We start from the raw sequence: 26,475 nt of genomic DNA, 5'->3' as shown, positions 1-26,475 counted from the left end.
CGAGGCCGGGCTATGGACGCCAATTTATCCAGGATTTGGCAGTTGCCGGCAGGAAATTGGTGCTCGAGGAGTGGAGTCTGCTCCACGGTGGCGCCGCCGCCTCCCCGCCGCCCTCTCCTCCCGTTTCTAATTTTCTTTCTCTCCTCTCCTTCCACGCCGCACCTCCAGCAGGCACTGCGCCGCCTCGCCGCAAAACGCCCGACGCCCGCACCGCCTCCTCCTGTCTTTTCCTTTTACAGTGGTAAACTTTGTTTTTCCGCTGAGGGCATCAACATGACCCTCAGCTTGATTCTGTTTTCCATTTAAACCCGCTGTCGGCATCGGCTTGGCGCGCTGAGCGGCCCGGCCGGGTAACGAGCCGACGAGGCCGACGAGGCCGACGAGCAGCCAGTCCACGTCGTTAATAACAATCCTCAAATAGCCATCTATCAGCAGCTGGCTGATTCCGAGAGTCCCTTTCGTCGCTCTGTCTCTCTCGCACTCATGGGGCGTTCCAGCCAGGTGCGAGAGAGACAGAGCGACGAAAGGGACTCTCAGTGTGCAGCTGTGGCGCTCGGTCCTCGCAGCCCGCGGCCCAGCCAGCCAGGGCCCACCGCGGCAGCCGCCCTCCGCCCTGCCATGGCCCGGCCACGCTGATGACCCGGCCATGGCGGCGTGGCCAGCCGCGTGGCCAGGCATGGCGGCCATCCGGGCCATCCGGGCCATCCCCCAGACCTCGCGCTGCCGGCCCCGCCGCTGCTGTCTCTGTCGCGCTGCTGCTGGCTGGAAGAAACGCACAAAAAAGGCCGGCGGCGTGAGCGGCGTGGCGGGCGACCTCCCACCCCCCTCCCCAGCCCACCCAGCCCTCGCCCCGTAAAGCGGTCCCCACAGGGCCCTTATATCGCCGTGTAGGTGACGTCCCGGCGTCCCCGCCCGACTCGTGACGTCAGCGCGCCGCCGCCGCCATCTTCCACACACGCCTCGCCCCGGCGCCTCGGCGCCTCGGCCACGCCGCCGAGACACCACCGTGCACCTTCCTCCAGTACACACTCCAGCGGCTCCGACATTGCCGCCTCTGTTTGCCCCTGACCTCCCCCCTCCCCCTCCCCTCTCTCCCCACGTACCGGCCATATCCCAACTCGTGTGCTCCCTGGCGAACCCTAGACGGACGTGTTGTTCGGCCGGATCCTCCTCGCCTCGCTGCACTCCGCGCCGTCCGTACGTCCGTACCGCCAGCGGCCGCTGCCCCTCGGGTCGTCTTCCTGGTTCAGCCATGCATCCTGCTGCTTCTTCTCCTTCTTCTTCTTCATTTCAGACGCCCCCCCCCCTCTCCCTCAGGGTTCCGTTATTTGTTTTTCTTGTGCGTCGTGACTTCCAATCTTAACAGTTTGCGCGTGGAATGCAGGGGCGCAGGGGCGCAGGGGCGGCGCTGCTGGATCAAGTATTTTCCATCAACGAGCCAAAGGCGCAGCCCGGCGCAGCCAGAAGCAAAGTAGTCTCCACCGTCTCTGGACTCCAGTCGCAGCCGGCGGGCGGGCAAGGGCGGGGCGGCGGGGCGCGGCGGGGCGGGGCGGGGCGGGGCGGGGCGGGGCGGGGCGGGGCGGGGCGGGCGGGGCGGGGCGGGGCGGGGCAGGGCGGGGCAGGGCAGGGCCTGCCTGGCAGGCGGGTGGAGCAAACTTGGCCCAAGTCCGCCGCTCTGTGCCGCCTCGCCCCGCCCCGCCCCGCCGCGCTACTTGTGTAAATTGACAGTCCGGTCCTGCGCGCGGGCATGGCGCCGGCCCCGCGGCCCCGCCTGCATAAAATTGCAAGATATTTCCATCTGTTTGTTGGGTATCACCGGGATCGGTGTGCACGCCGTGGCGGCCGTGGCGTCGCCCGGGCGGCGTGAGTAAATTGTCGCGCCCCGACCCTGTGGGCCCGCCCTACTTCACCACTCGCCTCGCGCGCCTCGCAGTGGCTCTCCCGCTCGTCTCGCCCGTCGCGTCCTTCGACACCATCAACCTGTTTGCGACGGTGGTCGCCTCGGCCAGGGCCCAGGACGCAAGGGTGGAGGCGGGCATGTTTCACACGACGGCGACCTCACATGCACCACGGTCGCTCCATCTCCTTTGGATAATTTAGACTCGGCCAACTACTGCTCCGAGTTTTCTGGAACTCCCCCGACGTTGAGCTACGGCCGGCCTTTTGGCGTGGGCAGCGGCGGCAGCGGCAGCACCACACTGGAATGCGGAGAAAGAGATCCTTTCGAGAGGAGGAAAAGAGGAAAAAATATGCCGGCGGGACATCTTTGGAGGCTGCAAATAATACTCTGGGACTATGACTGTGGCGGCGGGCCTGGCGGGCCTGGCGGGCCTGGTGGCGAGGCTATGGTGGTGTGTGGCCCTGCCAGGCCCTGCCGCGGCCCTGGCCACCACAATGGCTCGGCCGGAACCGGAGCGGCCGGACGGAAGGAAGGCCCGAGGCGAGCGCGGACGCGCGGACGCCGCAGTTTCGACTCCAAGCACTTTTGTCAAACTCGGCGGCCGCAGCCAAAGCCAAGGGCCGCAGCCACGGGCCGCGGCAAGCCGGCGGCACCACATCGACATAATGAAGCATAACTACTGTGCGGCGCAGCCCAAGGCCCAGCCCGCCACTCCCACCTACTTTGCCATAAAACGCAAGCAGAGCAGCAGACTGGTTCCGAGAGTCGTCGTCCTCGTCGCACTGTCTCTCTCGCACCTGTGCGCGACGCCGCACGAGCGCGAGAGAGACCGAGCGGCGGTGGGCGACTCTCGGAACCAGTCTGCAGGCAGCAGGCCCAGCAGGCTCGCAGAGGAGCTGCTTCCTTTTTCTGCGGCCAGGCAGCCCGGCTCACGGGGAAGGGAAAAAAGTCACCGCCTGTGGAAGAATTTTTCTGTCGGCCGCCCCTGTAGTGGGGGAGCGGGGGAGGAAGAGGAAGAAAAAGGAAGAGGAAGAATGAAGAAGGAAGAAGAAGAAGGGGAAGAACGGGAGGGTAGCGGAACAAGACCAGAACCCACAGTTTCCTTTCTTATGCAAGAAAGCGGCGTAAGGGAGTTGGACTTGAGAGAGTGAAAGAGCAAAAAAAACGAGAAAAGCGCAGCGGGGCAGGGCGGCCAACCTCGCGCAGTGCGGCGCCTTATTCAAGAAAAACACACAGAGCGGCGTGGCGCGGCATGGACCGAAAAGAATATAGAATCGCGGCCGGCGAGTCGGCGACACACCTGCCGTGGAGGCCGCGGCTGTTCCCGCGGGACTCGCCGGGAAGAAAGAGAACTGCGTCGCGCCGAGCCCAGCCCTCGCAGCACGGAGTGCACTTGGCGGTCCTGGTCAGGTCAGATCGGGGACTTCCCCCCGGGACTTCCCCCGGGACGCCGCGTCTCGTGCGGCAGCGCGGCAGCGTGCGGGCCGGTCCACGAGTACCAACCACAGCCCGCTCCTTTCTGCAGTTCGGCGGTCCCTGCGCTGGGAAAATGCTGCGGGCCGGTCCAACCTATCCTCCATGGCCCCTTACTACAGGACTACATTTCACACAAAGCTTTTTCCTGTGGGTGGGGGAAAGCGGCTGAAATGCCCGCCTGATTGGCCAGGGCAAGGCGCCTTACGAAGTCAGGGTAGGCAGCCCGGCTGACAGAGCTGCCTGCGTGCTCCAGGCGCTAAGGCGCCTTACGAAGTCAGGGTAGGCAGCCCGGCTGACAGAGCTGCCTGCGTGCTGCCTGCTCTCCAGGCGCTAAGGCGCCTTACGAAGTCAGGGTAGGCAGCCCGGCTGACAGAGCTGCCTGCGTGCTGCCTGCTCTCCAGGCGCTAAGGCGCCTTACGAAGTCATGGTATAGGCAGCCCGGCTGAGACAGCTGCCTACGGGGCTTCGACTAATCCGAAGACAGCCGCCGGCTGGCGTATGGTGTTTGACGGCGTCCGACGGACTCCCTTTTCGCGCAACTATTCCAACCATTGTTTTCGACGTGGTGCGACTCCCGGCCAGGGTGGGCGCTGCGACCCCGCCGTCGCTCCGACGCGTCCCTTTCTCACTCCCGGGGCGCCGCGCGGCACCCTGTGCGTCCTGTGCGCCGCGCCACCCAGCCCGGTCACGTAGACGTCAAGCGTGTCTACCTGAGTCCCATTGGATTGCCAATGCCAACGCGAGGCGACGCGAGGCAAGGCGAGGCGAGGCGGCGGGCCCGGCGGGGTTGGCAGTCACGCCGTCACGTCACGGGCCCTCCTCCGTCCGAGGCCGAGCCAGCCCGAGCCAGCCCGACGGCGTCGGCTTCACCGTGGCTTCACTGCTTCGCTGCGCCGGGCGTCGCCGCAGCTGCAGATTCTCAGCGGTTTTACGCGCACTGCACGCGCAATATCCCCAGGTTTACGACCGAGGGGGGTACGGGGGTGGGGGGTCAGGGTAGGGGTGCGCCATCTATATATGGCAAGGTAAGTGGCAGTGGTTCTAACAGCCCTCGGCCCGGCAGGCCCGCCAGACCCCAAGGCCTGGGCTGGCTGGAAAGCCCTGCCAGCTGTGCTGCACCTGCGGAGGCTCTAGTATTTTCAAATAAGTACGTCTGATGCTGGTATCTCTTTTCTTTCTTTTATTAATAAACTGATTACGTCTAACAATATGCAGCTTGGCACTATGTGATTTGTCATATACTTCATTTTAACAAAACATAGACATTTCATATCATTTGAAAAACCATTTAGCTTTTCACTTTTTCTTTGAGAACTTCCGAATTTCACCCTGTTGGATAGAGGCTTCGCTGAAAATTCGTTTGACCTTTTCTTTACGTTCAACATCACTGAAAATTGGAAAAACGTTTTGTTTAATAACGAGCTAAATGCATATTAAAATAAACCATGCAGTCAGAAATTTTTGAAAATACGTAGAAATCTCACCTTTTCAGTTGTTGCTTCATCCTAATCTTAGACAGGAAATCACGATCCTTGCGAATTTCTCGTAGAGCACCCTTTCTTTCTTTCTTGTAACGATGAAGAAGCTTCTGACTTTCTTGTTTCTCTTTTGACATAGGACGCCGCTGCTTCCCATCAGCATATCTAATGATAGTTAAAGGTAATTATGTTATTATTGTTCATTAAAGAAGAACACAGTTTTGAAACAAGAGTAAAAGAAAGACACATACACATGCTCTAATTTTGGCTCAAAGAGCTTAAGCGGCGTCGGCCGTTTTGGAGCGGCTGCTATCAGTTTGAGACTTGTATTCTTCACTGCTAGTAGTAGTTCCTGCACCTTCTTGATTTCTTCCTTTACTTTCTGTGGAACCCACTTTTCCTAAAACAACATAGAAAATCAGAGATAAGACAATTTTGATTGTGTGGAATAGGTAATCAGAAACACAACATATGCGCGCATAGATATTTTCTTACCTCTATTAAACTTTCTAGAAGAGGGGTGAAGGGGCTAAAAATGTGTCTACAGGCAGGTTGAGAAGTTAGTTGCGATATCATCACTGATAACATTCTTAATGAAGTAAGTAATGTGGTTAAACAAAACTCATCATCTACTGGTGCTTTACCAATTAAATCACTTGCTTTTAATCTGTCATCAGGGTCACACGTCCTGGAAAAGAGAAAAATGGAAGGTCAAAACATGACAAAATTACTATAGAATTAGCTGCAAGATGTGCAAACATACTTGGAAGATTTGTCATCCATTGCTGGCCGCAATGACAGAGAGGGCTGAGGCAGAAGCCTGAGAGGAGGAATACATCGGACTTCAGGAAGCTTGGCTCTGCTGGTAATCTTCAGGGTGGAGGGGAACTTAGAACACAGATATAGTATATTTCGAAGGAAATTTACAGATTCGGGGGAGAAACGATTTGATAAGGATGTGTACTGAAATATAAAAAAGAGCACAAATTAGACAATATTATACTGTTGGCTTCCTGGTTTCGTTTGTCATATTTAATGATAACATACTTCAAGGAAAAGTGAGACTAGTAACAATCCTCTTGCCACATCTTGGCGAGTTTCCAATCGACACTTAGATAATATCTGACCCATGAAAACCAATGCAGGTGTAACTACAGGATGCCTGAAGTCAGATGTGGGAAACAAGAGGGATATCAACTTGAAATATAACATCTGGGGAAAAGATCAGTCACATTAGTACTCTGCATAAATAATCATAGGAGAGAATAGCATTTAAGAAAGCTCAATGAAAAATCAAGCTTACAGTTTCTACTCCTGGGAACTTTTTCTTACTGCTGCGATATTCTTGCTGTTTCTCTTGTATTACATGCCTAAGACACTGAGCAATTTCATTAGGACACCACTGAGTTATATCAAAGAGTGACGGTGCTAGTCTGTCCAAAACTGCCCAGCAAACCTAAGATGATAAAAATCAAGTTAAATGAGCAAATAAAGTTCATTGAGATGGTACAGTATTCATACAGAAATCCAACAAATGAAAAGCAAAACATACATTTTCATCTTCATCAGCCGCACCAGCGTCATGCAAATGTTGCATGAGAAGTGTGAACAGATGAGCCAATTTTTCTTTATTTCCACTTCCCAAACTAGGGTGTGTACACTTGATCATTCTTTCAACAATTACACCTTGAAAATCAGGCGAACGTCCTGCTAAAGCTATCCGAAGCTCTTCATATGCACTTGGAACTGAGAGAAGAAATAAATTTATGAATAACTAACAACATTATGAATTAATAATTTAATGGATGATATTAGGTGTAAAGAAAACAGGGAAATAATACCTTCAAATGTGTAAGGTAACTCTTTCCTTGCAGCCTCCATTAATTTTTTACGTTTCCTTAAGTCCTCTCTTATAGCTTCAGCCTTGTCAACCTTATAACTTGCCCCGTTAGAAGTACTAGGACCTGGGAAGAGACAAAGAAAATTATATAACACTAGTCAAAAATTTTATGGAATAAAAGAAAATAATGTTCCTGACACTTACTTTGTTTAGATTCCATGCCTTTCTTGTCAGTAACAGATCCAATATGAAAGAGTGATTTTTGCTTTTTTCCCTTAGGCTCAATGACTTCATCACTGTCATCATCATCGTCATCATCATCGGTGACTTCATCACTGTCATTACCATCATCACCATCTTCATCTGCTAGAGAAATGTTATCTTTGGCATTTTCTTCATCACTAGAGTCATATTTAAGATCTTCCAAATCATCTTCATCATCACCACTTTCATCATCATCACTTCCCCCTTCACCCTCTTCATCTTCATCACTGCCATTATTTTCCAAGCCCTCATCATCCATTTCTGAACCTTTCTTCTCATCTGTATCATTTTCATCAGAATCATTCTCATTTTCATCTTCATCAAGATCCATTGCAAAGCTGAAATAATAATTTGTTCTTAACATATGCTGATAGATGAAAACAGTAAACTGACTTCTAGAAGTCAAAAATATATCACATACTTATCATCCAGGTCATCAGCACTACGATGGTTACGTGCTGCATTTTCTGATGGCTCAGTAATGCCCTGCATACGTCGAAGTCGTGCAGCCTCTAATTCTTCTAACTTCTCTTTCTCTTCTCGTGCCACTTCATCAACAGTTTTAAGTTTATCAGATGGCTGAAAAACATTATTATTATTATGGTTATTATTATTATTAAAAAACATCTTTAGCTATAGCAGGAGACCGCAGACTTTAAAAGATTCATACCTTTCCTCGAGCCTCAAATTTCAACTCCCTCATTAATGTATCGTAGGAATCAGGCTTTGGTTTTTCAACTTCTGATGCCTTTGCTGCAGAGGTCATAACAGGTAACAGGTCTTTCCAAGTTGAATCTAATTTCTCTGTCAAATCTAGTGTTTGTTCCTTTGTTTTTTGTTGCTCTGCTTTTCGTTTCTTTGATTCTGATATAAGTTTGTCGATCAAATCTTTCCTGCTATCTGCCCCATCCTCACTCACACGAGACAAAAGTCCCCCACCAAAGTGAGCTTCTCGCACAAATTTAGCTGAAACCATACCCCAAAAAGGTAAACAACACAGTATAATTCAAATAATGTTGAAGAATGTGTTTGGTAAGGCATTACCATCAAGATTTCCACTTGGCTGAAATGAATCATTTTCATCATCTTCATCGTCGCTTCTGGGATCATCAAACTTTTCAATTTCATTGAGAGTTTGACCTCTGTGAGTCAGAACTTCATCATCAGCAAGGTTGTACATGGCTTTCTAGAAACAGAAAAATAAAATTGTAAAATGGGATGACAAACAATAACTAGTGAAAATAATCTTTCGTAGGGCTTCCAAATAGATGGTGCCATCACTCACCCTGCTCTGCGACCTCATTCGCTCCGCTGTAAACCTGGCAGTCATCTTATCTTCGGCGGTCATACCAGAATTGCTTTCCCCTATACGACGGTCAAGAAATTTGTTGCTCTTGTCTTTAAGTTTATATTCTTGAAGGAGAGTAGCTTTACGCTAGTGAAAACAAAAGATTACAACAGTATCAGCAAACAAAACAATCAGAGGGGAAAACCAGAAGCGAACATTCCAAATCATATTCAGCGTTTCGAACTTGCAACCCAATGAAACCTGAATTCCAAGGTCCCAGAGAACTTAGAATCAAATATATACACAAAACGGGTACCTTTTTCAATGCTTTGGCACGTGCTACACCAGGTAATCCTCGATCAGCTTTTAATTTCCTTCCTAAAACCTCAAACTTCTGTCTGTTCACATGAATTTCAAAGGGATTCAAGGCTTTAGGGGGTGCTGCTTTTTTCCGAGCATCTGATAGGCCCTTTTTGGGACCCTTCTTATTCTTTCCCATTGCCTCAGTGTAAATTAAACGACAAACTTCAATAAACTTTATAACACTATACTTTCATTTAAAGAAACACCTAACCAAACACAACAACGTGTTGACGTTCTGGGCAAAGCATGTGGTGAACAAGGACAGAAACAAAAAGGAAAGGATAGATCAGCATTGCAGTTGGTTCACGTTGTGTGAGACTATGCTAAAATTGTCATATATTTGTTTTCTTTAGGATTTCTTTCTCTTTCTTTCAGTTCTTCAGCAATTTGCAATCCAAACCATCAAGTCAGATCAAGTTTCTTCATCTTTATTTTTTTCATTCCTAAATATCTGTTTGAAAAAATATATCAGAGCAAAATTTGCCTCAACTGAGTCATTCGTAAACTTCTCATACTGCTCTCGCACCACCTCTGTATCCTGAACGTCGATCTATAATCACTGAGGCCGAATCCCTTGCAGCCGACGCATCGGTGCAGCGTGGTGGGTTATCGTCGCGCAGTACCGAATACCGGGAGTTAATCAATAGTTTGCATCAACACAGGTCTGCATTGAAACGCTCGCTTGAAAAGAAGACTTTAACTCTAAAACTTTGTGAAAATGAGTGCCAAGGAAGCGGACGCGCCGGCCGCTCAGCCGGTTGACGGAGCTGTCCCGGAGAAGTCAGCCAAACAGCTGGCGAAGGAAGCTCAAAAATTAGCAAAACTTGAGAAGCTGAAGCAAAAGCAGGACAAATTAGCTGCTGTCAAGCCAAACGAGGAGAAAAAAGAGGTGAGTTTCACACGGCTGTACTATCAATCGTTGTGATTTGTTGCCCGCGCGCTACCTGACGTATGAAAGGTTATGGAATGTTGCATCAGGTCATGGTGATGGTGATGTGACAGTGAAGTCATGGATGGACTGTTGTATGGTTTGTACGGTATACGCTCGAAATGTATGTAACACACATTTTCGTAACCGTATTTGTGGTTGTTTCATTCAAGAATACACAATGTCAGGTCATTTGAGGTTTTGTTGTCTCTTTCAAAAGTGTCAGTGAGAATTCGTTCATTCTCCTCATTGTTAATAAAAATGTGTTGCTTCAGGTAGACAAATATTGAGTTGTTTTACTTCCCTCGTTACAGAAAAAGGAGAAGAAGAAGGAGGTTAAAGAGGCTGCCGTATACACCGCTGCAACTGCCCCCGGGGAGAAGAAGGATGTCAACATACCCATGCCAGACTCTTACAGCCCAAAGTACGTGGAAGCAGCATGGTACAGCTGGTGGGAGAAGCAAGGATTTTTCAAGCCCGAATATGGAGTAAGTTAACCAGCATTATGATTTATACAATTTGTGCCGATTACTGATTAAAATACTCTTGCAACTCTATATGCATTTTTGTTATTGCAGCGAAAATCCATATCTGAAGAAAATCCCAAGGGAAAGTTTGTGATGGTCATTCCTCCTCCAAATGTAACTGGTTCTCTTCATTTGGGTCATGCACTTACTAACGCTGTCCAAGATGCAATCACTCGATGGTGAGAATATGTTGCCTCAAGTCAATAACACCTTGTTACAAGTAATGGCTCAGTGACATGGATAAAACAGAGTTTGATTTCTTCTAGGCACCGCATGAAAGGTCGTACCACTTTGTGGAACCCAGGATGTGACCATGCTGGTATTGCTACTCAAGTTGTGGTTGAGAAAAAGCTTTGGAGGGAAGAAAAGAAAAACAGGCATGATATTGGACGTGAGAAGTTCATCGAAAAAGTTTGGGAGTGGAAGAATGAGTATGTGTTTGTCCTCCTTTCAGTAACAGAATTGATGCTGTATGTCCAATTTACTGTACTTACACTGTTTTCTTCATCTAGGAAGGGTAACAGAATTTATGAGCAGCTAAAAAGCTTGGGCTCCTCTTTCGATTGGGATCGTGCCTGTTTTACCATGGACCCTAAGTTAGTAAGAGCTGTCACCGAGGCATTTGTCGTTCTTCATGATGCTGGTGATATTTACCGAAGCAACCGTCTTGTAAATTGGTCCTGCTCTCTTAAGAGCGCCATTTCGGACATTGAGGTGTGTTATCTGCAACACTAAATTATCTTTTTTTAAGATAATTGACCTTATTATACTTATCTGGTGTCTTATTTTCTGTTTGATTTATTTGCATTATGTAAAGGTGGACAAAACTGAACTTCCTGGTAGAACTTTCCTTTCCATCCCTGGCTACAAGGATAAAGTAGAGTTTGGTGTGATTGTTTCATTTGCATACAAAGTGGAAGATTCGTCAGATGAGATCATTGTGGCCACTACTCGAGTGGAAACAATGCTCGGTGACACTGCCGTTGCTGTTCACCCAGAGGATCCAAGATACAAACATCTTCATGGCAAAATGATCTCTCACCCCTTCTGTGACCGCAAAATTCCCATTATCTGTGATACTTATGTGGACCGTGAATTTGGCACAGGTGTGTAATGCTCTCATACCTGATCAGATCAGCATTTTGTGCTAGTTTTGGTATTGACTGAATTTTTAACTGTTCCAAATCTGTAGGTGCTGTGAAGATTACCCCTGCTCATGATCACAATGATTATGAAATTGGAAAGAGACACAATCTGCCATTCATCAACATCATTGATGAGGATGGCAATATCACTGGAGACTGTGGGGAGTTCAAGGTATTTATGTTAAATAGACTAAATGGAATTTGTGATTTTTTTTTTTTTTACCCGATTAATTATTTTATCCTCACCTGTACTTGTTCTCTAGGGAATGAAACGCTTTGAAGCTCGAAAAGCAGTTGTAGCGAAATTGAAAGAACTTAGTCTCTACAAAGATACTGTTGATAACCCCATGGTGGTGCCGATTTGCAGCCGTTCGAAAGATGTTGTTGAGCCTCTCATCAAGCCACAATGGTAATGATGCTATAGGAAGCAAGAAATGGTGATCACAGTCGTCAGCCTTCAAAAAACTGTCCTTGATTTGAAATTTGTTTGGTGGTTTGCAGGTATCTGAAGTGTGATGATATGGCAAAGAAAGCTATTGATGTTGTGAATTCAGGGGAGTTGAAAATCATTCCTGAGCAACAAAACAAGATTTGGTTCCATTGGATGGAAGGTATAAGGTAATTATTTCAAATCATGTCACACTACCCCAAAATTTCTTTACATTGGTGCTAGGTCCATAAAAGCTCCAATTCATTAAATGTTTTGCAGGGATTGGTGCTTGTCACGTCAGTTGTGGTGGGGACACAGAATTCCGGCTTACTTCGTGACGGTTGATGATTCCTCATTCAAGCAAGGCAGTGTAAGTACCCCTTTTTTGTTCACAGTGAAAAAGATAGGGTTTATTCATAGTGCTAAATTAATAGTTATTCCTGTCTTTAACTATATTTGGTGTGACCTGTTACATGCAGCGCAAAAAGCGTAAACGAAGCAGGAAAGGGCCTAGTAATGATGATGATGGGCCAAAGCCTGGCTCCGAGGTAAAAGAGAGGGTTTCATCCATCTCAAGCATATCCAAAGTCTTATAGAGTGCTGTTTCTGTAAATTGATTTCTCAGTTTTAATGCTTGTATTATATTTATCACAACACATTTCTAAGATGTTTTTCTTAGGATTTTTTATGTATTTACTTCAGTTATGCTGTTTTTACTTAGCTTCAATCTAGAGAGTGTTTTGTTGTCTGGTAGATGCTTACACTTAGTATTGGTTCCAATTTATTCACAGGTGTAAATGGGATCAGGATTTTCTGATCACCTAGCGCTGATCACTTTCTGGATCAGAAAATTGATCAGGAAAAAACCTGATGCTTTTTCGAACACCTTTTCTGATGTTTTTTTTTCCTGATTCCTGATCACGTTTCTGATCAGCGTGGCTCTGATCACCTCGGGTCTGATCACCACTGGAGTAGAATCAGAAATTGTATTATCAGAAATGTAACGATATCTGACTCAGGATATTTTCACGGTCATGAAAGTACGGAGATGAGGCAAACGGCTCTAGGGGGTCAAAACTGAGTCCGATCCAATTCTGCAATCCGTTTCACGCTAGCTCGCCATCAGCTCTCAAAATGCCAGAAGATATGGTCTAAATTTCATGACCTTGAAAATGCCCTAGCCAAATGTCGCGAACATACCGCTCACCAAATTTGAAACCAAAATTCCGAAAACTTTCTGTTTTACAGGCATCTAGATTTTTGAGACATCACGATTTTCTGATAGTTTTGCATGTTATCAGAATGTCTATGTTTTCTGATGACTCTGTTCTGATCACTGTCTGATCACTTTTCGGATCAGAAATTTTCCCTGATCAATAATTAGCGATCAGACTTTTTCTCTGATCATTTCACAGTTATCAGAAATTCTTGCAATTCTGATGCCAATTTTTCTGATAGTACGCCAATGATCAGAAAATCCCAAATTTTATCAGAAAAATGGGTAAATGATCAGAAAATCCTGATCCCATTTACACCTGTGTTATTTAAGCGTTTTTTTGTCCTCTTCTTTTGTTTATTTTACTTTTTTTCAATTTCTTATTTATGCTTTTGATTTTTGCAGGAAATTGATAATGAGTATTGGGTCAGTGGGCGTACTGAAGAGGAGGCAAGAGCCAAGGCTGCCAAGAAGTTCAACATCGAAGCATCCAAAATAAAGCTTCGTCAGGACAGTGATGTACTGGACACTTGGTTTTCTTCCGCTCTGTTCCCATTCTCTATCTTTGGCTGGCCAGACAACACAGAGGACTTACGCGTATTCTATCCTGGATCGCTCCTTGAGACAGGTCATGACATCCTGTTCTTCTGGGTTGCCAGGATGGTGTTTATGGGTCAAAGGTTGCTGGGAAAATTACCATTCAGGTAATGTATTTTGTTGGTTGTTGGATGTCCACAGTAAAATTGTTTTTAGTTTATGAGGTTTCCTCTTAAAATGTTTGACTCTCTAGGGAGGTGTACTTGCATCCTATGGTCCGTGATGCTCATGGTAGGAAAATGAGCAAGTCTCTTGGCAATGTGATTGATCCCATTGATGTGATCTGTGGAATTGAGCTTGAGGTAAGTGATTCTTGTTGGCACAATCTATGTATTGTTAGATTGTTATGAACCCATACTATGTGGTTGCTTATGTCTGTTTCTAGAAATTACACTTGCAACTGCTTGATAGCAACTTAGATGAGAAGGAAATTGAACGTGCCAAGCAAGGTCAGAAGCAAGATTTCCCCACTGGTATTCCTGAATGTGGTACCGATGCTCTACGTTTTGCTCTCTGCTCCTACATGTCACAAGGTAAGTTACAGGATATTTTACTCAAGAAAGGTGAGGTGACTTATTAAATACTGCACATGAACATAATTAATTGAAACATTTGTCTTGTTCTCAGGTCGTGACATTAACTTAGACATCCTTCGTGTACAAGGTTACCGATTCTTCTGTAACAAAATCTGGAATGCTACCAAGTTTGCAATGACATACCTTGGAGACGGCTTTGTTCCTATCTCTCATGCTGAGATGATTGCTGTAAGTTTACAGAATAATAACAATTGTGATAGCCCTCCTCCTAAGATTCCAGCAAGTGAAGATCTAAACTTTTCATCTTTAAATGAGCACCTTTCATCACGTAGTTATATCAATGGCTTTATGCCAACAGAGGATGATTCCAATGTTTTAGCAATTCTAAGCGATAAAGTTGTGGACGAGGACTTTGTTCACCTCAATCGGTGGAAGTGCCATATTCTCAGTTTTAGCGCAAGTGAAAGGAGAAGCTGGAAGGGTCCAGGTTTCTTTTATGGTGGTGGTGGTGGCGGCGGTTGTGGTGGAGGTGCTCCTAGTTCTATAAACTCATGTCAGGTGGGTTGAAGGTGCTTCAACACTGCATGAGCCTGTTTTCTAGAATTATTTTAAATCTGTTTGAACATAATAGTGTCTGTGTGTTCAAATTTTGTTTGAGTTTTTTTTTAAGGTTTCTTTTTGTAAGTTGTGAAAGATTTTTGTTTTTGTGTAGGTTTGATCTCCCTTTGTAGTAATGTGTTGAATCCCAATTGATGGTTTGCCTCCTTGTTTGCTCTTGCTTTTTGAATTGATGCTTCAACCTTATATTGAGAAAGTGCATGATTTTGAAGTTCTTATTTAGTGCATACTGAATATATTTGTCTTAATTTTTGTCTACAGAAAACTGGCAAAGAGTCACCCATGGACCTGTGGATGTTGAGCCGAGTTGCAGCAGCTGTGGAAAGCTGCAACAAAGCCTTTGAAAGTTATGAATTTCCAGTTGCTACCTCAGCTTGTTACAACTTGTGGCTTTACGACCTTTGTGATGTGTACCTGGTGCGTATATTTTGTTTGCCCTATATTATTTTCAATTGTGCTCCAATGGAAGTACAGTATTTCAAATTTCATTCCAATGTCCTCTAGGAATATCTCAAGCCTGTCTTCCAAAGTAGTGATGAAGCAAAGAAGAAAGCGGCACAAAACACCCTTCACTTTGTCCTCCACTCCGGCCTTCGACTATTGTCTCCTTTCATGCCATTCATCACTGAAGAGCTCTTCCAGAGACTGCCCAAAGTGGCAAACGAGGTTCCCAGCATTTGTGTGGCTCCATACCCTGATATTGAACAGGTAAGAAATGAATTTTTGATTTTGCGTGTGTCACATCTCAAAGATACAATTATAACAATGATCATCATCCTTTTCAGTATCCTTGGAGAAATACCGCCATTGAGTCTGAAGTTGAATTTATGCAGAAAATTGTACATCTTATCCGTTCTGCTCGGTCTGACTACTCTCTTCTCAACAAAACTAAAACTGAAGGTATTTAAAATAATATTTCAATTGTTTCCTGAGATGAGAGTCCCTGAGATGGATTATTTGCAATGTCTTTCCTGTTTTTCTTTTTCTCCAGCCTTTTTGCGGTGTTCTGATGCCAACCTGGAGAAGTCTCTCAGCAAATATTGTGATGTCATTGCCACTTTAAGTAACTGCAGCTCTGTATTGATGACAGCACCGCCTCCTGGATGTGCTATTTTCACAGCATCTGATAAGTGTGAGGTCCACCTTCTTCTCAAGGTCAGTATTTTGTAGAATATGTTTGTTTCTGATTCATATGGCTAAGCTGAATATATCGGGTGTTTCTTACTGTGTGACTTTTCTCTCAGGGTCTTATTGATCCAGCAAAGGAGACGGAAAAGCTTCAGAAGAAACAAGAAACACTCTCTCAGCAAGTGACCAAGCTGGAACAAGCAATGGTGGCTCCTGATTATGAAGTTAAGGTTCCTGCAGAAGTTCGTCAAGCTAACTCTGAGAAGTTAAATCAGAGCAAAGGTGAAATAGAACGCTTGACCGCGGCTATGAAGCAGTTATCTACCATGTAATTTTATTCCTAATGTGTACCTCTGCATTCGGCATCATTTGCAAGGGATGTTAGGGAAAACAAATGCAACAAAAATAACAGAAAAGTGTAGCTTTATTTATGCCATAGCCATCTAAATGAGAGTTACTAATTATTTATGTATTCCAAGCATTAAGTCTTTAATTTGTTATGATATTTATTTCTACTTAAACACTGTTACCTTAAAATGACAACTGTTTATTAGTTAATTGAAGTCTATTTGTTCATATTTGACAAAGAATAAAGATAACTTTTAAGATGAAACAGACTGTACCTAAAAGTTATTTTTGCTATGGTTTTTATCACCACAATAATTACGCCAGTGACCAATTGCATTGAAATTCTTATCAAAGTTTCTCCCTGAAAAAAAAATTGTTGTGTATGGAGGCCATGTTACAAGAATGCTGCCTCTTGTTGCTCAATGTGCATTTTGCTTCTCAATTGTGAATGTGATTTTAGTTTTATTCAGTTTGTAGAAGATATCTTATCATGTATGGTGTGGGAGAGCAACATTGTGATCTTTTATATTACGCACTATTGCATGCCAAAACAATTTTCAGGGTTCCTTTTCAGATCACAATGCACATGTTTTGTTCTGTGTGTGCTCTGTTATCATATTTTTAAAATGTGTATTACCATCTTGTTGTATTGTTTTTCTCCTTTCCCCAAAGATGACAATCTGATTAATTTATGTACTGAATTCTAATTTATTTATGTATAGAAGGCGTCAATGAGTTTCTTTTCTTTTAGAGTAGTTTTTCAGTATTTTTCCCTTTGGGGTTTTGGAGTTTCTAATGTTTTTGTTTATGGCTACAACAAAGTAATAAACTTTTTTCACTGTAACTGTGCTTTCTTTCAGTCGGGAAATCAAAACAGGCCTTTTCATATTGGAGTTTTGTTATATTTTGATCATAAGAATTTCCACAATATTCAGATTCTTTGATCGTTGTTCATACATACACGCACACAGTTTAGTGATTGAGTTCATGGTTTCGATCGGACCCGACTGCGTGGAAACAGAGATGCGAGTCTTGGTTGCCTCCGGGCGGGGCGTCGTTGATCGCGGCCCATGCTTCGCATTGCTTCGCATGCTTCGACGGCGTCCTGGTCTGGTCCGGCCCGCGAGTGCGAGACTGCGAGCGGCACCAGGCCGCGGCCGCCATGTCAGCGGCCTCGAGGGGAGCAGCCACTGCCACTGGCATGCCACTATGTGCTGCACGTGCAAACCTACGCCAGCCAGGGAGGAGGAGGAAGAAGTGGCGGGTTGGCTGGCTCGCGATGTTCGCGACTACTCGTCCTTCCTCCTGCATGGGGACCTTGCGGACCTTGGGGACCTTGGGGACGGGGTGGGTGGAGGAGGTCGCGGTCTGGGTAGGCTTGGCGGTGGCGCGGTCGAACAGCGCGGAAATCCTCGGCGGTGGTCTTTTGGTTATCACAGGACGGTGGGGGCCGGGGCCAGGGTGGGTCGGACGATGCGTCTAGCCCAGCATGGCCTTGAGCTCGTCGTAGAGGACGAGCACGAAGGCGCCGCCTGTGCCGCGCAGCACGTTGGAGAAGGCGCCCTTGAAGAAGGCGCCGGTGCCCTCCTGCTTGGCGATGGTGGCCCAGCAGTGCATGGTGCCCTTGTAGAGGATGTCGGCCTTGGAGCGGCCGGACTGCATCATCATGCGCCGCCGCACGGTGTCGAAGGGGTAGGAGACGATGCCGGCCACGGTGGTGACGGCCTGCAACACGTGGAAACAGTTCAGGGCGGTTCGGCGTCAAACTCACGAAGAGGAAAAAGAGTTCCCCTCATGCGCCGGAAACGTAGGCAACCCATCGTCCACTGCCTCTTGACCGCACCAGAACCCAACTAGCGTCACGGAAAAAGCCATTTTAACACCGAATAAAATGTGTCAAAGACCATTGGGCACCGGGCATCTGTTTCTTAGACCCATAGTAACGTTCCGTATGAATTTCAGACGAATCGGAGGTGGTCGACCATTTTCGTCGAAAAAAAGCTAAGCCTATACATCATGGTTTTTTAACGTTTTTGACAAAATATTTAAAATGGTCCAAATTTGAGCATGTTGTACTGGAGCACTCCCTCAAGACTCCTGACACTATTCGGGCACCATCTCGGCCTTGAACTGTCTTTTTCTGGCAAAAACAACTGGAATGTTTTGAGCCTGCGCCGGAAGGCAGGCAACCCCGTGCACACAACCTCTTCCCCGGACCAGCACTGAACTGGCGTCACGGGAAAAGTCATTGTCCGGTGCGATGCATTGCCCCAGTGCCCCTGGGGCCCCCACTTCGTCGTCGTCCCTAGCCTGCGCCCCCTTCCCAGTTCTCCTTACCTGTGCGATGGCCCAGGAGATGACGAGCGGGGTCTTCTTGGGGTCGGGCAGCATGCCCTTGGCGGTGTCGAAGAAGCCGAAGTAGGCGGCGCGGTAGATGATGATGCCCTGGACGGACACGCCGAAGCCCTGGTACAGGCCCTTGATTCCGTCCGCCTTCATGATCTTCTTGATGCAGTCACCCATGCCATTGAACTCGCGACCGGCGCCGGGCTTGGCGACGTCGGCGGCCAACCTGTTGCAGGGGGAGGGGAGGCCGTAGATGAGGTACCCAAATCGCGAGGCTCATATTTATTTATTCTGTCGAGCAACGGCGTCCTGTCCATTTCCAGGCGCGCGTCCTATCCGCAAATGTTGACATTCGCTTACCTGGTTCGGGCGAAGTCGAGGGGGTAGACAACACAGAGAGAGGATGCGCCAGCCAAGCCACCGGAGGCCAGGTTGCCGATAAAATAACGGGCGAACTGGGTGTTCTTGTCGACGCCGCCGAGGAAGATCTGCTTGTACTTGTCCTTGAAGGCGAAGTTGAGGGCCTGGGTGGGGAAGTACCGGATGACGTTGGCGAGGTTACCGCGCCAGTAGCTGGCGAAGCCTTGTTCCTTGGGGATGCGGACGAAGCAGTCGACCATGCCTGCAGGAAGGGAGGAGAAGAGGGTCACTCTGGAGGTCACGGAGACCGTCCTCGTCACGGCACTCGCACGCGGCACGCGGCACCGAGCGCCTCACGGCGGCGGGGACTCCGGCGTCCAGCCCTTACCCTTGTAGCGCTGCTCGGGGGGGATCTGCTTGGAGATGTGCTGGACCTGCAGCAGCAGCTTGACGCGCTCGATGGGCGCCACGGTGGTCTTGGACACGGCCGCGGACACGCCGCCGGCGAGGAAGTCCTTGGCGAAGGACATGGGGTCAGCGAGGGCGAAATCCATGGCTGGAGCTGGGGGCACCGCTAGGGTGGGACCGTCGGGACCGTAGGGGAGGGAGTTGGTTGGGGTGGGCCGGGGTAGTGGGCGTTGGGCAGAAAGGGGAGCAAGGCGACCGCCGGTCCCGACTGCTTCAGATGAATAGAGGGCGAAGCAGGCGCGAGCTTGTCGCAGGCCACTTCACCGTACTCCCCACCCCCCTCCCCGGTGCATGTTTGCCTCCCCCTCCCCCGAGCAGAGGTCTTAACAGCTGGCGCAAACTTTGGCACGACGCGAGCGAGCGATTGTGGCAGTGCACTGGTACAGGCGGAGGGTGCGCGTCAAGGCGACCTTGCGTGGAACCTGGGGTGGTTTCCCTCGACGCCGAGGCCGCCGGCCCCGCACAGTGGGCCCGAAGACAGGTGGAGGCGGCCAAAACTCTAGACGCGTTTTGTGCTCCAGAGTCGCTAAACAGGACTCGAATGGAACGTGTGACCCCACCAATGGATTCCTCGTTCGGAGAGCAATCCATTGGTGGGGTCGGGGTCACACGATCGGCTCGAGTCCCATTTAGCGACTCTGGGGCTCAAAACGCGTCTAGAGTTTTGGCCGCCTCCACCGGTCTTCTGGCCCACTGTGCCCCGGGGGAAGCGCCGCGGCCACGACCCGGCGCACGGGTGGCGCGCGTGCGCCGGCCATTGCACGCCGTGCCGCCGCCGACCCGGGCGCCACTTTTGGGGGCGACTGTCGCGGACTGTCGTCGGGGCTGCAGGCCACGGCGGGCCTGTGACGGGCTGCCTGTCCGCCGCGCAATGCGCCCAAGCTGCCGAGGCCGCGGCGAGGTGCAGCACGTCCTCGCCGGCTTCGGCTTCCTGCCAAGAATAGACCGTTTCGTCGCCGTTGACCCCAACGCCTGCGGCCTATGCACGCGCCGGGCCGAGTAACCCGAACTTGGCGGCCTCCACGACCGTTATCAGCTATCAGGCCGCTTGCCGGTTCGGAGCGCCGAGTCCCTGGGACTATTTCTGAGGCGCGGCCGTGACGCCTGTGGCACTTCCCTTTCTTTGTGGTGTTCGGCATGTTTCGGAAAAGGAAAATAAGAAAGAGCACACTGTTTAAGAAAAGGCAGTTTTATTTATTTTGCTAATATTTGGCAGTCAGAACTGCATGCTGTGTATGAAATGAAATCGGTACATACCGGGCAGTACAGTTTTTTTCTTTGGACACAATAAATGCACTAGATTCGTAAAAAATCAGTTATTTTTCGCATGTTTAGCTAGAATTCTGGGACACTGAGTGTCCAGGACTTACAGAGAACAATAATGCGCCGAGCACGACTTTAAAATAGCAGTCTTAGACAAGGAGTACCAGCAATTTTCCTGAATTAATCGACTGTTAGTTTGACTGCTTTCATCAATATTTTGTTAAAAATTATAAACTTTTTCTACATAATTTGTTAATATAATTAAAGGATCAACAATTAAAAAACAACACAAGTTTTGAACTTGGCCTTTCAATGAAGGATAACTTTCACTAAGAAATGATTTCTATTCTGGGCGGAATCAGGCCAATACAATCTATATAATTTGGCGATGCACAGCACAACACTCTCTGCAAACAGAGCAATTGGTGGTCGTCTGTACGACACTCCAACTCATTGTTGTACCACAAACAAAACAACACCTATTCCAGTAGAACTTCCTGTAACAACGCACTCGGCCCAGTGTGCGCTTGGTTTCTTTCAAACAAAAAAATTCACAAATCGCTCAATTTTTCCATGAGCTTCTAGTAAGTTGTTGAAAGCAACTATCATAAAGGAAGGGGGCCTAAAGTAATGTTATGGAGTTCTGCTGATATGAAGATCCTATACTTTAGAATCATTTCAGGTTTGACTAAGAAAAACAAAAACAGGAAAAAAAAGCAGTCATGGATGGCAATTTATGTCATTGTAGAAAAAGATCTCCTACACTCGGCTCTGTACATAGATACATAGATACAAAAATTTGAAATACTTACACAGGTTTATGTACATTCGCAACATTCGTACATACATACATACAATACATACATACAATACTTACAAATTTAATTACAATAAAAATACAAACCTATAAAAACTATTGATCTCTCCACGTTCATTTCGGTTCCGGTGGCTCTCGCATCGAGCATTGGCCTCGACTTTCGAGCCCAAAGTTCCATTCAACACTATTTACACACAGTCATCAGTCCGCCACACACGCTCTGACACACACACGCGCTCACACACACTCACTCACACATACATAAATTATTGTCCTTGTTGTCCAGTCCAACCATGGGGGCAGGCCCGGCTTGAGCCGCGGGCCAGGAAGCAGGCGTTGGGCGTTGCAAGGGGTTCGGTGGGGTGGGGCGATGCAGTCTTAGGGCAGCTCGGCGCTGTGGTGGCAGAACTCCAGGCCGCCTCCGGGGGCCGTCCCGGGGGCGGCTGCGGGGGCGGGGGTGGCGTGGTGCGGGTGGTGCTGGCGGTGGTGCGGCCGGGTGGCGCTGGCCAGGTCCAGCGTGGCACGGTCCGCCACCGCGGAGCGCACACAGCCGTGGAAGCCCTGGTAGTACGCCGCGGGCAGCCCCGGCGGCAGGGCCGGACTTCCCCCTGTGGAGAGCAGCAGTCAGTCTCATTCGTTTGGCGGTGTCAAAAAATTGGAAAACAGCTGCTGATTGGTACTCACCGAGCCACAGCCCGGGCCCCGTGTTGAGCAGCGTGGCACGTGGGTCCGAGAAGCCCCTGACGGGGGCCTCGTTGTCCACGCGGATCTGCCCCATCCGCTTCCGCCGGAACACGTGCAAGGTGTGCCACCGGCCGTCACTGACGTGGACCTGAAGGATCACAGTGGACATTCAGCGAGCGCGGTCCAAACACTCACCGCATTTCCGATGGGCACGTTTCGTGAAGACAGTACCTTTGACTGGATGGTGAGCATGCCCCGCTGGCTGCCCAGGTTGAAGGACAGCTGCGCGTAGCCCTGCACGATGGCGACGGCCATGTAGTCGGCGTGGAGCGTGCGGCCCTTGCCCGCCCACAGCAGCAGCCCGCCCTGCGACGCCGTGCGGAACACCACCGTGTACCTGGAGATCCGCTTGCCGCGCCGCCTGCGTGCAGAGGAAGGCCGTGGCCGTGAGCAAGCGTCTCGCAGAGGGCGGAGCGAAGAGCATTAGGAAGTTAGCGAGTTAGTAAAGCCCCAGCCAGTCACTCACCAGTCGAAGTCGTCCGGAGTGACTCCGTCCTCCTCGTCCTCCACCACCTCCTCACCCCCGTCGACTTCCCCCTCCCCCGCCCCCTCCTCCGCGTCCTCCCACTCCTCCTCCCCCGCGCCCTCGTCGGGCTCCTCGTAGCTGCTGGCGTCCACCACTTCGGCCGAGCCGTTGCTGAAGGTGGCCGCCAAGACGGCCGTCAGGTTGGCGCTGCTCGCGGACGCGTAGCAGAGAGCATGCGGTTAGTCAGGCCGAGTCAGGCGAGGCAGAGGGTTAGTTCTAGTTAGGGCACACCACCACCGTGCGAGGGAAGAGCTAGACGCCAAGCCGCTGGTCATTCCCTTACCTGTGTTGCGGCGGCTTGGGCCCCCGGAAGTGGAGGAACGTGTCCCCGGAGAACTTGACGGCCCTGGCCGTCAGCGACAGCGTGCCGTTGACGGATACGTCACCTAAATACAGAGAATCACCACGTGAAGATGATACTCCCCAGTCCCCGAAATATATCGAAAGCTGGTGGCTCCACTCACGCTGATGGCAGTGGCTGCCGGTGAAGCCGGGCTGGCACCGGCAGGCGAAGGTGTTGAGCAGCGGCAGGCACAGACCGCCGTGTGCGCAGACCGAGGAGGCCGTGGCGTTGGGGCCGTTGGAGGCGGCGTCCGCCAAGGCGTCCGCGGACTCGCAGGGCGGGCCGCGGTAGTGCGGTAGGTGCGCGGCCAGCGCGCCCAGCGACGCCAACGTGTGCCCGTTCACCATGAGGCGCTGCACCGCGCCCACCAGCCCCGGCGTCGAGCTCATGCCCGACTCGGGGTTTACCTCCAGGGTCGACCTGCAAGGGACCAACACGTTCAGCACGTGCGAGGGCGTGCGCCACTCCATAGAGTACAGTGGGCCAGAAGACCGGTGGAGGCGGTCAAAGTCTTGGACACGTTTTCAGCTCCAGAGTCGCTAAACGGGACTCGAACCGAGCGTCCCACCAATGGATTTCTCATCTGGAGAGCAATCCACTGGTGGGGTCACACGTTCGGTTCGAGTCCTGTTTAGCGACTCTGGAGCTCAAAACGCGTCTAGAATTTTGGCCGTCTCCTCCGGTCTTCCGGCCCACTGTGCAAAGGTTCTGTACGTACGGCACGCCGCCGAGGTAGAGCGGCAGGTCCAGGTTGAGCTCGTTGAGGGGCGCGCCGCTCAGTCCGTGCACGAGGGTGCCGTTGTTGAGCTGCAGCGTGCCGGCGCGGTCGGTCCTGCTGATGCGCACCGAGTGCCACACGCCCGGCTCGGCGATCTCCTCGGAACTATTGGGCACAATCAATGATTAGCGTTCAGCCCCGCACCGTTACATGTACCGATCGTCCACAGGGCTACTCACACCAGCCTGGCAGGCCCGCTGCCCAGGTCGAAGCGGAAGTCGACGCGGCCCGCGTGCAGGCTGAGCGCGATGAAGTCGCCGCGGCCCGCCGAGTTGAGCCTCTGGCCGTCGTAGAGCAGCGCGGCGTCCGGGGTGCGCGTCAGGAACCACAGCTCCAGCGAGAAGGCGCGGCCCACGCCCTCCAGCCGCGGCAGCGTCACGAAGCTCTGGCCGTCCAGCACGGGCACGGCCGGCTCCAGCTCCAGATCGTCCGCTGCGGGGAAGAGGGGCGTCATCGCGGTGCTCCAACCTGGCCGTTCGTCGGCCGTTTGTTTGTAAAGTCACGTGACTCACCGATTTGGCACGTCTTCCCGCGGCGTCCAGGCAGGCAGCGGCAGTTGTAGCCGCCGGCGGGCAGCGATTCACAGGTGGAGCCCGTGGAGCAGGGGCTGGCCAGGCACGCGTCGACGGGGGCCTCGCAGAGCAGTCCTGCCGGGGCCGCAGAAAACACAGTCAGGAAAGGAACAGCGGTAAGGGGGAGGAGGGCAATACGACCGAGGTTTACTTACCGGTGTAGTTGAGCGGGCACTCGCACTTGAAGGCGTTGAGCACGTTGAGCGAGTGGCAGACTCCGCCGTGGCGGCAGGGCTGCGCGGAGCAGGGGTCGCCGCCGCACTGCCCTACGGCCGAGGAGGCCACGGCGCTGGCGGTGTCGACGCGGCGCTGGCCCACGGCCATGCGCCGGATGCAGCCCGTCAGCCCCAGCGAGGTGCCAATGTTCTCCCACACCCTGGAGTGGTTGGTGGGCACGCCGCCCACCCAGGCGGCCGGGCCCAGGTCCAGCGCGCGCAGCGAGCCCTGCGACTGGCCCGTCACGTCGGCGGCGTCGTCCACGGACAGCATGCCGTCGCGGTGGTAGCGCTTGGCGGACACGCGGTGCGGCGCGTGCAGCGAGAGGCGCTGCGCCGACCGCAGCACCACCGTGCCGGAGCCCAGGTTGTAGCGGAACTCGACGTAGCCGCCCACCAGCGCCAGCGACACGAAGTCCCCGGAGCCGTCCTCCTGCTGCTGCGAGTACAGCAGCACGCCGTCCGGGGAGAAGCTGAGGAACTCGACGTCCACGGACAGCGCGTGGCTGGCCTCGAGGCGAGGCAGCCGCACCCAGCTCTCCCCCGCGAAGGACATGCCCGTGACGTTGGCCGCGTCGCAGGGCTCGCCGTGGCACAGGCAGGTGAAGGAGTCCAGCGGGCCCTCCACACACACCGCGCCTCGCTGCTCGCATGGCGAGGACAGGCACGCCGACGTGGGGGCTGCCGTGCTGGCTGGGGCTGCAAAACGAAGGGGGAGGTGTGTCAACGCTCTTCTAACCTCGAAAGCTAGACAAAAAGCACGACTTTCAGTTGAATGTTGCTCCGACTCACATGGGCAGTAGCTGCGGCTGTTGCCGGGCGGCTGCTCGATGCAAGCACACTCGCCGTGCAGGCAGTGCGAGTGCTGCACGCCGCAGTCCGAGGACGACGAGCAGGCGTCGCCGAGCAGGGCGGGCGGGGCGGCGGGCGGCGGTGCGGGCGTGGGCAGCCAGCCCGGCGGGGCGCCCTCCTCGTCCACGGGGCCGGGCACCGTGCCGTTGAGCAGGTCGCTGGAGGACGCCGCCAGCGAGTGGATCACGTCCACCTCGCGGCTGTCGGGCGCGCCGTCCGCGTCCACCACGTCGGGGTCCACGTCCGCGTCCACCTCGCCGCTGCGGTTGCTGGCCGAGTAGTAGTAGCGGTGCTGCGGGTGGCGCGGGTCCAGAGGCGGCGGCGCGGACAGCCCCAGGTGGCGCGTGGACTTGTAGGATGCGCCGCCGCCCATACCGGGGCCCGGGCCCGGCTCCGTGAAGCGGTGCAGCGTGGAGCGCTTGAGAGGCCTCTCGGTGGCGGGGCCGCCGACGCTGCCCGCAGCGCTGCCCGGACTCGCTGCAAGGGAAAGCACCCGTTGAGCCCCAGACAAGGTTTGACCATGTTTCGACCAGGTTTGTAAAGGTGTGTAATGACAGCTTACGCGGCCCACAACCCGCCGGCGACAGGACGTGCCCGGGCGCCACGCACTCCTCGCACTTCTCGCCCTGGACGCCCGGCCGGCAGACGCACCTCCCCGTCATCTGCTCGCAGTCGTCGCGCACCGCGCCCCACTTGTGGCACTGGCACGCTGCAACAAGCACCACGCCGTCAGCACCGGCGGCCAGTCACTCTTCGCCTCCCTGGCGCGCACTCTACTTACGCAGGCATCCGACGGACGGGTTGCCGTGGTCGCGGACCTTCTGCAGGCCCCAGTAGGCCGGCTCGCATCGGTCGCACTTGGGCCCACCGACGCCCGTCTTGCACACGCACGAGTCCGTCTCGGCGTCGCAGGCGTCGCTCACGGCGCCCAGCTTGTTGCAGCCGCACAGCTTGGGGCAGCCCTCGCCCTCGGGGCCCTCGGCCAGCGTCCGGCCGTCCGGGCAGCAGCCGAACCAGGCCTCCTCGCAGGACTCGTGCAGCAGGAAGGACCCGGCTGTGGATTGCAAAGGCGTCAGTACTCCGCGCTGCGCGAGGTGCGCTGTGTGCCG

At 51.5% G+C, this 26,475-nt stretch overlaps 4 protein-coding genes across 4 annotated transcripts in view; 1 reads left to right on the top strand and 3 right to left on the bottom strand.

The window, feature by feature from the left end:
* Positions 1 to 4,533: 4,533 nt before the first annotated feature.
* On the bottom strand, positions 4,534 to 8,883 carry LOC117653009 (nucleolar protein 14 homolog). Its single transcript, XM_034398340.1, has 15 exons — positions 8,563 to 8,883; positions 8,244 to 8,393; positions 8,003 to 8,144; positions 7,629 to 7,924; positions 7,380 to 7,537; positions 6,899 to 7,296; positions 6,696 to 6,818; positions 6,407 to 6,600; positions 6,158 to 6,310; positions 5,902 to 6,066; positions 5,618 to 5,817; positions 5,350 to 5,542; positions 5,106 to 5,254; positions 4,861 to 5,019; positions 4,534 to 4,763 (listed from the first exon to the last, which is right to left on the bottom strand). Exons 1-15 carry the CDS (start codon positions 8,743 to 8,745, stop codon positions 4,673 to 4,675), a joined length of 2,754 nt encoding a protein of 917 aa, XP_034254231.1. The 5' UTR covers positions 8,746 to 8,883; the 3' UTR covers positions 4,534 to 4,672.
* Positions 8,884 to 9,160: 277 nt separating this feature from the next.
* On the top strand, positions 9,161 to 16,347 carry LOC117653008 (valine--tRNA ligase). Its single transcript, XM_034398339.1, has 19 exons — positions 9,161 to 9,498; positions 9,852 to 10,025; positions 10,116 to 10,243; positions 10,331 to 10,495; positions 10,577 to 10,778; positions 10,882 to 11,170; positions 11,257 to 11,381; positions 11,473 to 11,618; positions 11,711 to 11,827; positions 11,919 to 12,009; positions 13,261 to 13,559; positions 13,646 to 13,754; positions 13,838 to 13,985; positions 14,080 to 14,216; positions 14,868 to 15,023; positions 15,111 to 15,314; positions 15,392 to 15,506; positions 15,598 to 15,761; positions 15,851 to 16,347. The coding sequence occupies exons 1-19, from the start codon at positions 9,328 to 9,330 to the stop codon at positions 16,064 to 16,066; spliced, it is 3,156 nt and encodes a 1,051-aa protein (XP_034254230.1). The 5' UTR covers positions 9,161 to 9,327; the 3' UTR covers positions 16,067 to 16,347.
* A 615-nt stretch (positions 16,348 to 16,962) lies between these two features.
* LOC117653010 (ADP,ATP carrier protein 2-like) lies at positions 16,963 to 19,488 on the bottom strand. Its single transcript, XM_034398341.1, has 4 exons — positions 19,177 to 19,488; positions 18,789 to 19,050; positions 18,420 to 18,654; positions 16,963 to 17,807 (listed from the first exon to the last, which is right to left on the bottom strand). The coding sequence occupies exons 1-4, from the start codon at positions 19,340 to 19,342 to the stop codon at positions 17,562 to 17,564; spliced, it is 909 nt and encodes a 302-aa protein (XP_034254232.1). The 5' UTR covers positions 19,343 to 19,488; the 3' UTR covers positions 16,963 to 17,561.
* A 941-nt stretch (positions 19,489 to 20,429) lies between these two features.
* The window catches only part of LOC117653674 (agrin-like), a 178,431-nt gene continuing 172,385 nt past the window's right edge, over positions 20,430 to 26,475 (bottom strand). The window contains exons 11-23 of the mRNA XM_034399497.1: positions 26,148 to 26,420; positions 25,929 to 26,075; positions 25,307 to 25,843; positions 24,455 to 25,213; positions 24,240 to 24,374; positions 23,907 to 24,159; positions 23,668 to 23,832; positions 23,071 to 23,369; positions 22,890 to 22,992; positions 22,547 to 22,753; positions 22,252 to 22,441; positions 22,021 to 22,168; positions 20,430 to 21,944 (exon numbers count right to left, since the gene is read on the bottom strand). Of these exons, the coding sequence (XP_034255388.1) occupies positions 21,715 to 21,944; positions 22,021 to 22,168; positions 22,252 to 22,441; positions 22,547 to 22,753; positions 22,890 to 22,992; positions 23,071 to 23,369; positions 23,668 to 23,832; positions 23,907 to 24,159; positions 24,240 to 24,374; positions 24,455 to 25,213; positions 25,307 to 25,843; positions 25,929 to 26,075; positions 26,148 to 26,420 (3,446 nt within the window). The 3' untranslated portion in view covers positions 20,430 to 21,714. The remainder of the gene's footprint in view (positions 21,945 to 22,020; positions 22,169 to 22,251; positions 22,442 to 22,546; positions 22,754 to 22,889; positions 22,993 to 23,070; positions 23,370 to 23,667; positions 23,833 to 23,906; positions 24,160 to 24,239; positions 24,375 to 24,454; positions 25,214 to 25,306; positions 25,844 to 25,928; positions 26,076 to 26,147; positions 26,421 to 26,475) is intronic.

The sequence above is a fragment of the Thrips palmi genome, unplaced genomic scaffold, assembly GCF_012932325.1.
Source record: "Thrips palmi isolate BJ-2018 unplaced genomic scaffold, TpBJ-2018v1 HiC_scaffold_8, whole genome shotgun sequence".
NCBI lineage: Eukaryota > Metazoa > Arthropoda > Insecta > Thysanoptera > Thripidae > Thrips > Thrips palmi.
Note: the sequence above shows the minus strand (reverse complement) of the source record. Positions and strands in the feature narration are given on the sequence as shown.

Coding starts and splice junctions, on each gene's coding strand:
- LOC117653010 (XM_034398341.1), bottom strand. CDS start 19,342: ATGGATTTCGCCCTCGCTGACCCCATGTCCTTCGCCAAGGACTTCCTC. Junction 19,051..19,176: donor CCCCGAGCAGCGCTACAAGG/GTAAGGGCTGGA, acceptor CCCTTCCTGCAG/GCATGGTCGACTGCTTCGTC. Junction 17,808..18,419: donor TCTCCTGGGCCATCGCACAG/GTAAGGAGAACT, acceptor CACGTGTTGCAG/GCCGTCACCACCGTGGCCGG.
- LOC117653009 (XM_034398340.1), bottom strand. CDS start 8,745: ATGGGAAAGAATAAGAAGGGTCCCAAAAAGGGCCTATCAGATGCTCGG. Junction 8,394..8,562: donor GTGCCAAAGCATTGAAAAAG/GTACCCGTTTTG, acceptor TGTTTTCACTAG/CGTAAAGCTACTCTCCTTCA. Junction 8,145..8,243: donor GAATGAGGTCGCAGAGCAGG/GTGAGTGATGGC, acceptor TTCTGTTTCTAG/AAAGCCATGTACAACCTTGC.
- LOC117653008 (XM_034398339.1), top strand. CDS start 9,328: ATGAGTGCCAAGGAAGCGGACGCGCCGGCCGCTCAGCCGGTTGACGGA. Junction 10,026..10,115: donor TTTTCAAGCCCGAATATGGA/GTAAGTTAACCA, acceptor TTGTTATTGCAG/CGAAAATCCATATCTGAAGA. Junction 15,024..15,110: donor ACCTTTGTGATGTGTACCTG/GTGCGTATATTT, acceptor AATGTCCTCTAG/GAATATCTCAAGCCTGTCTT.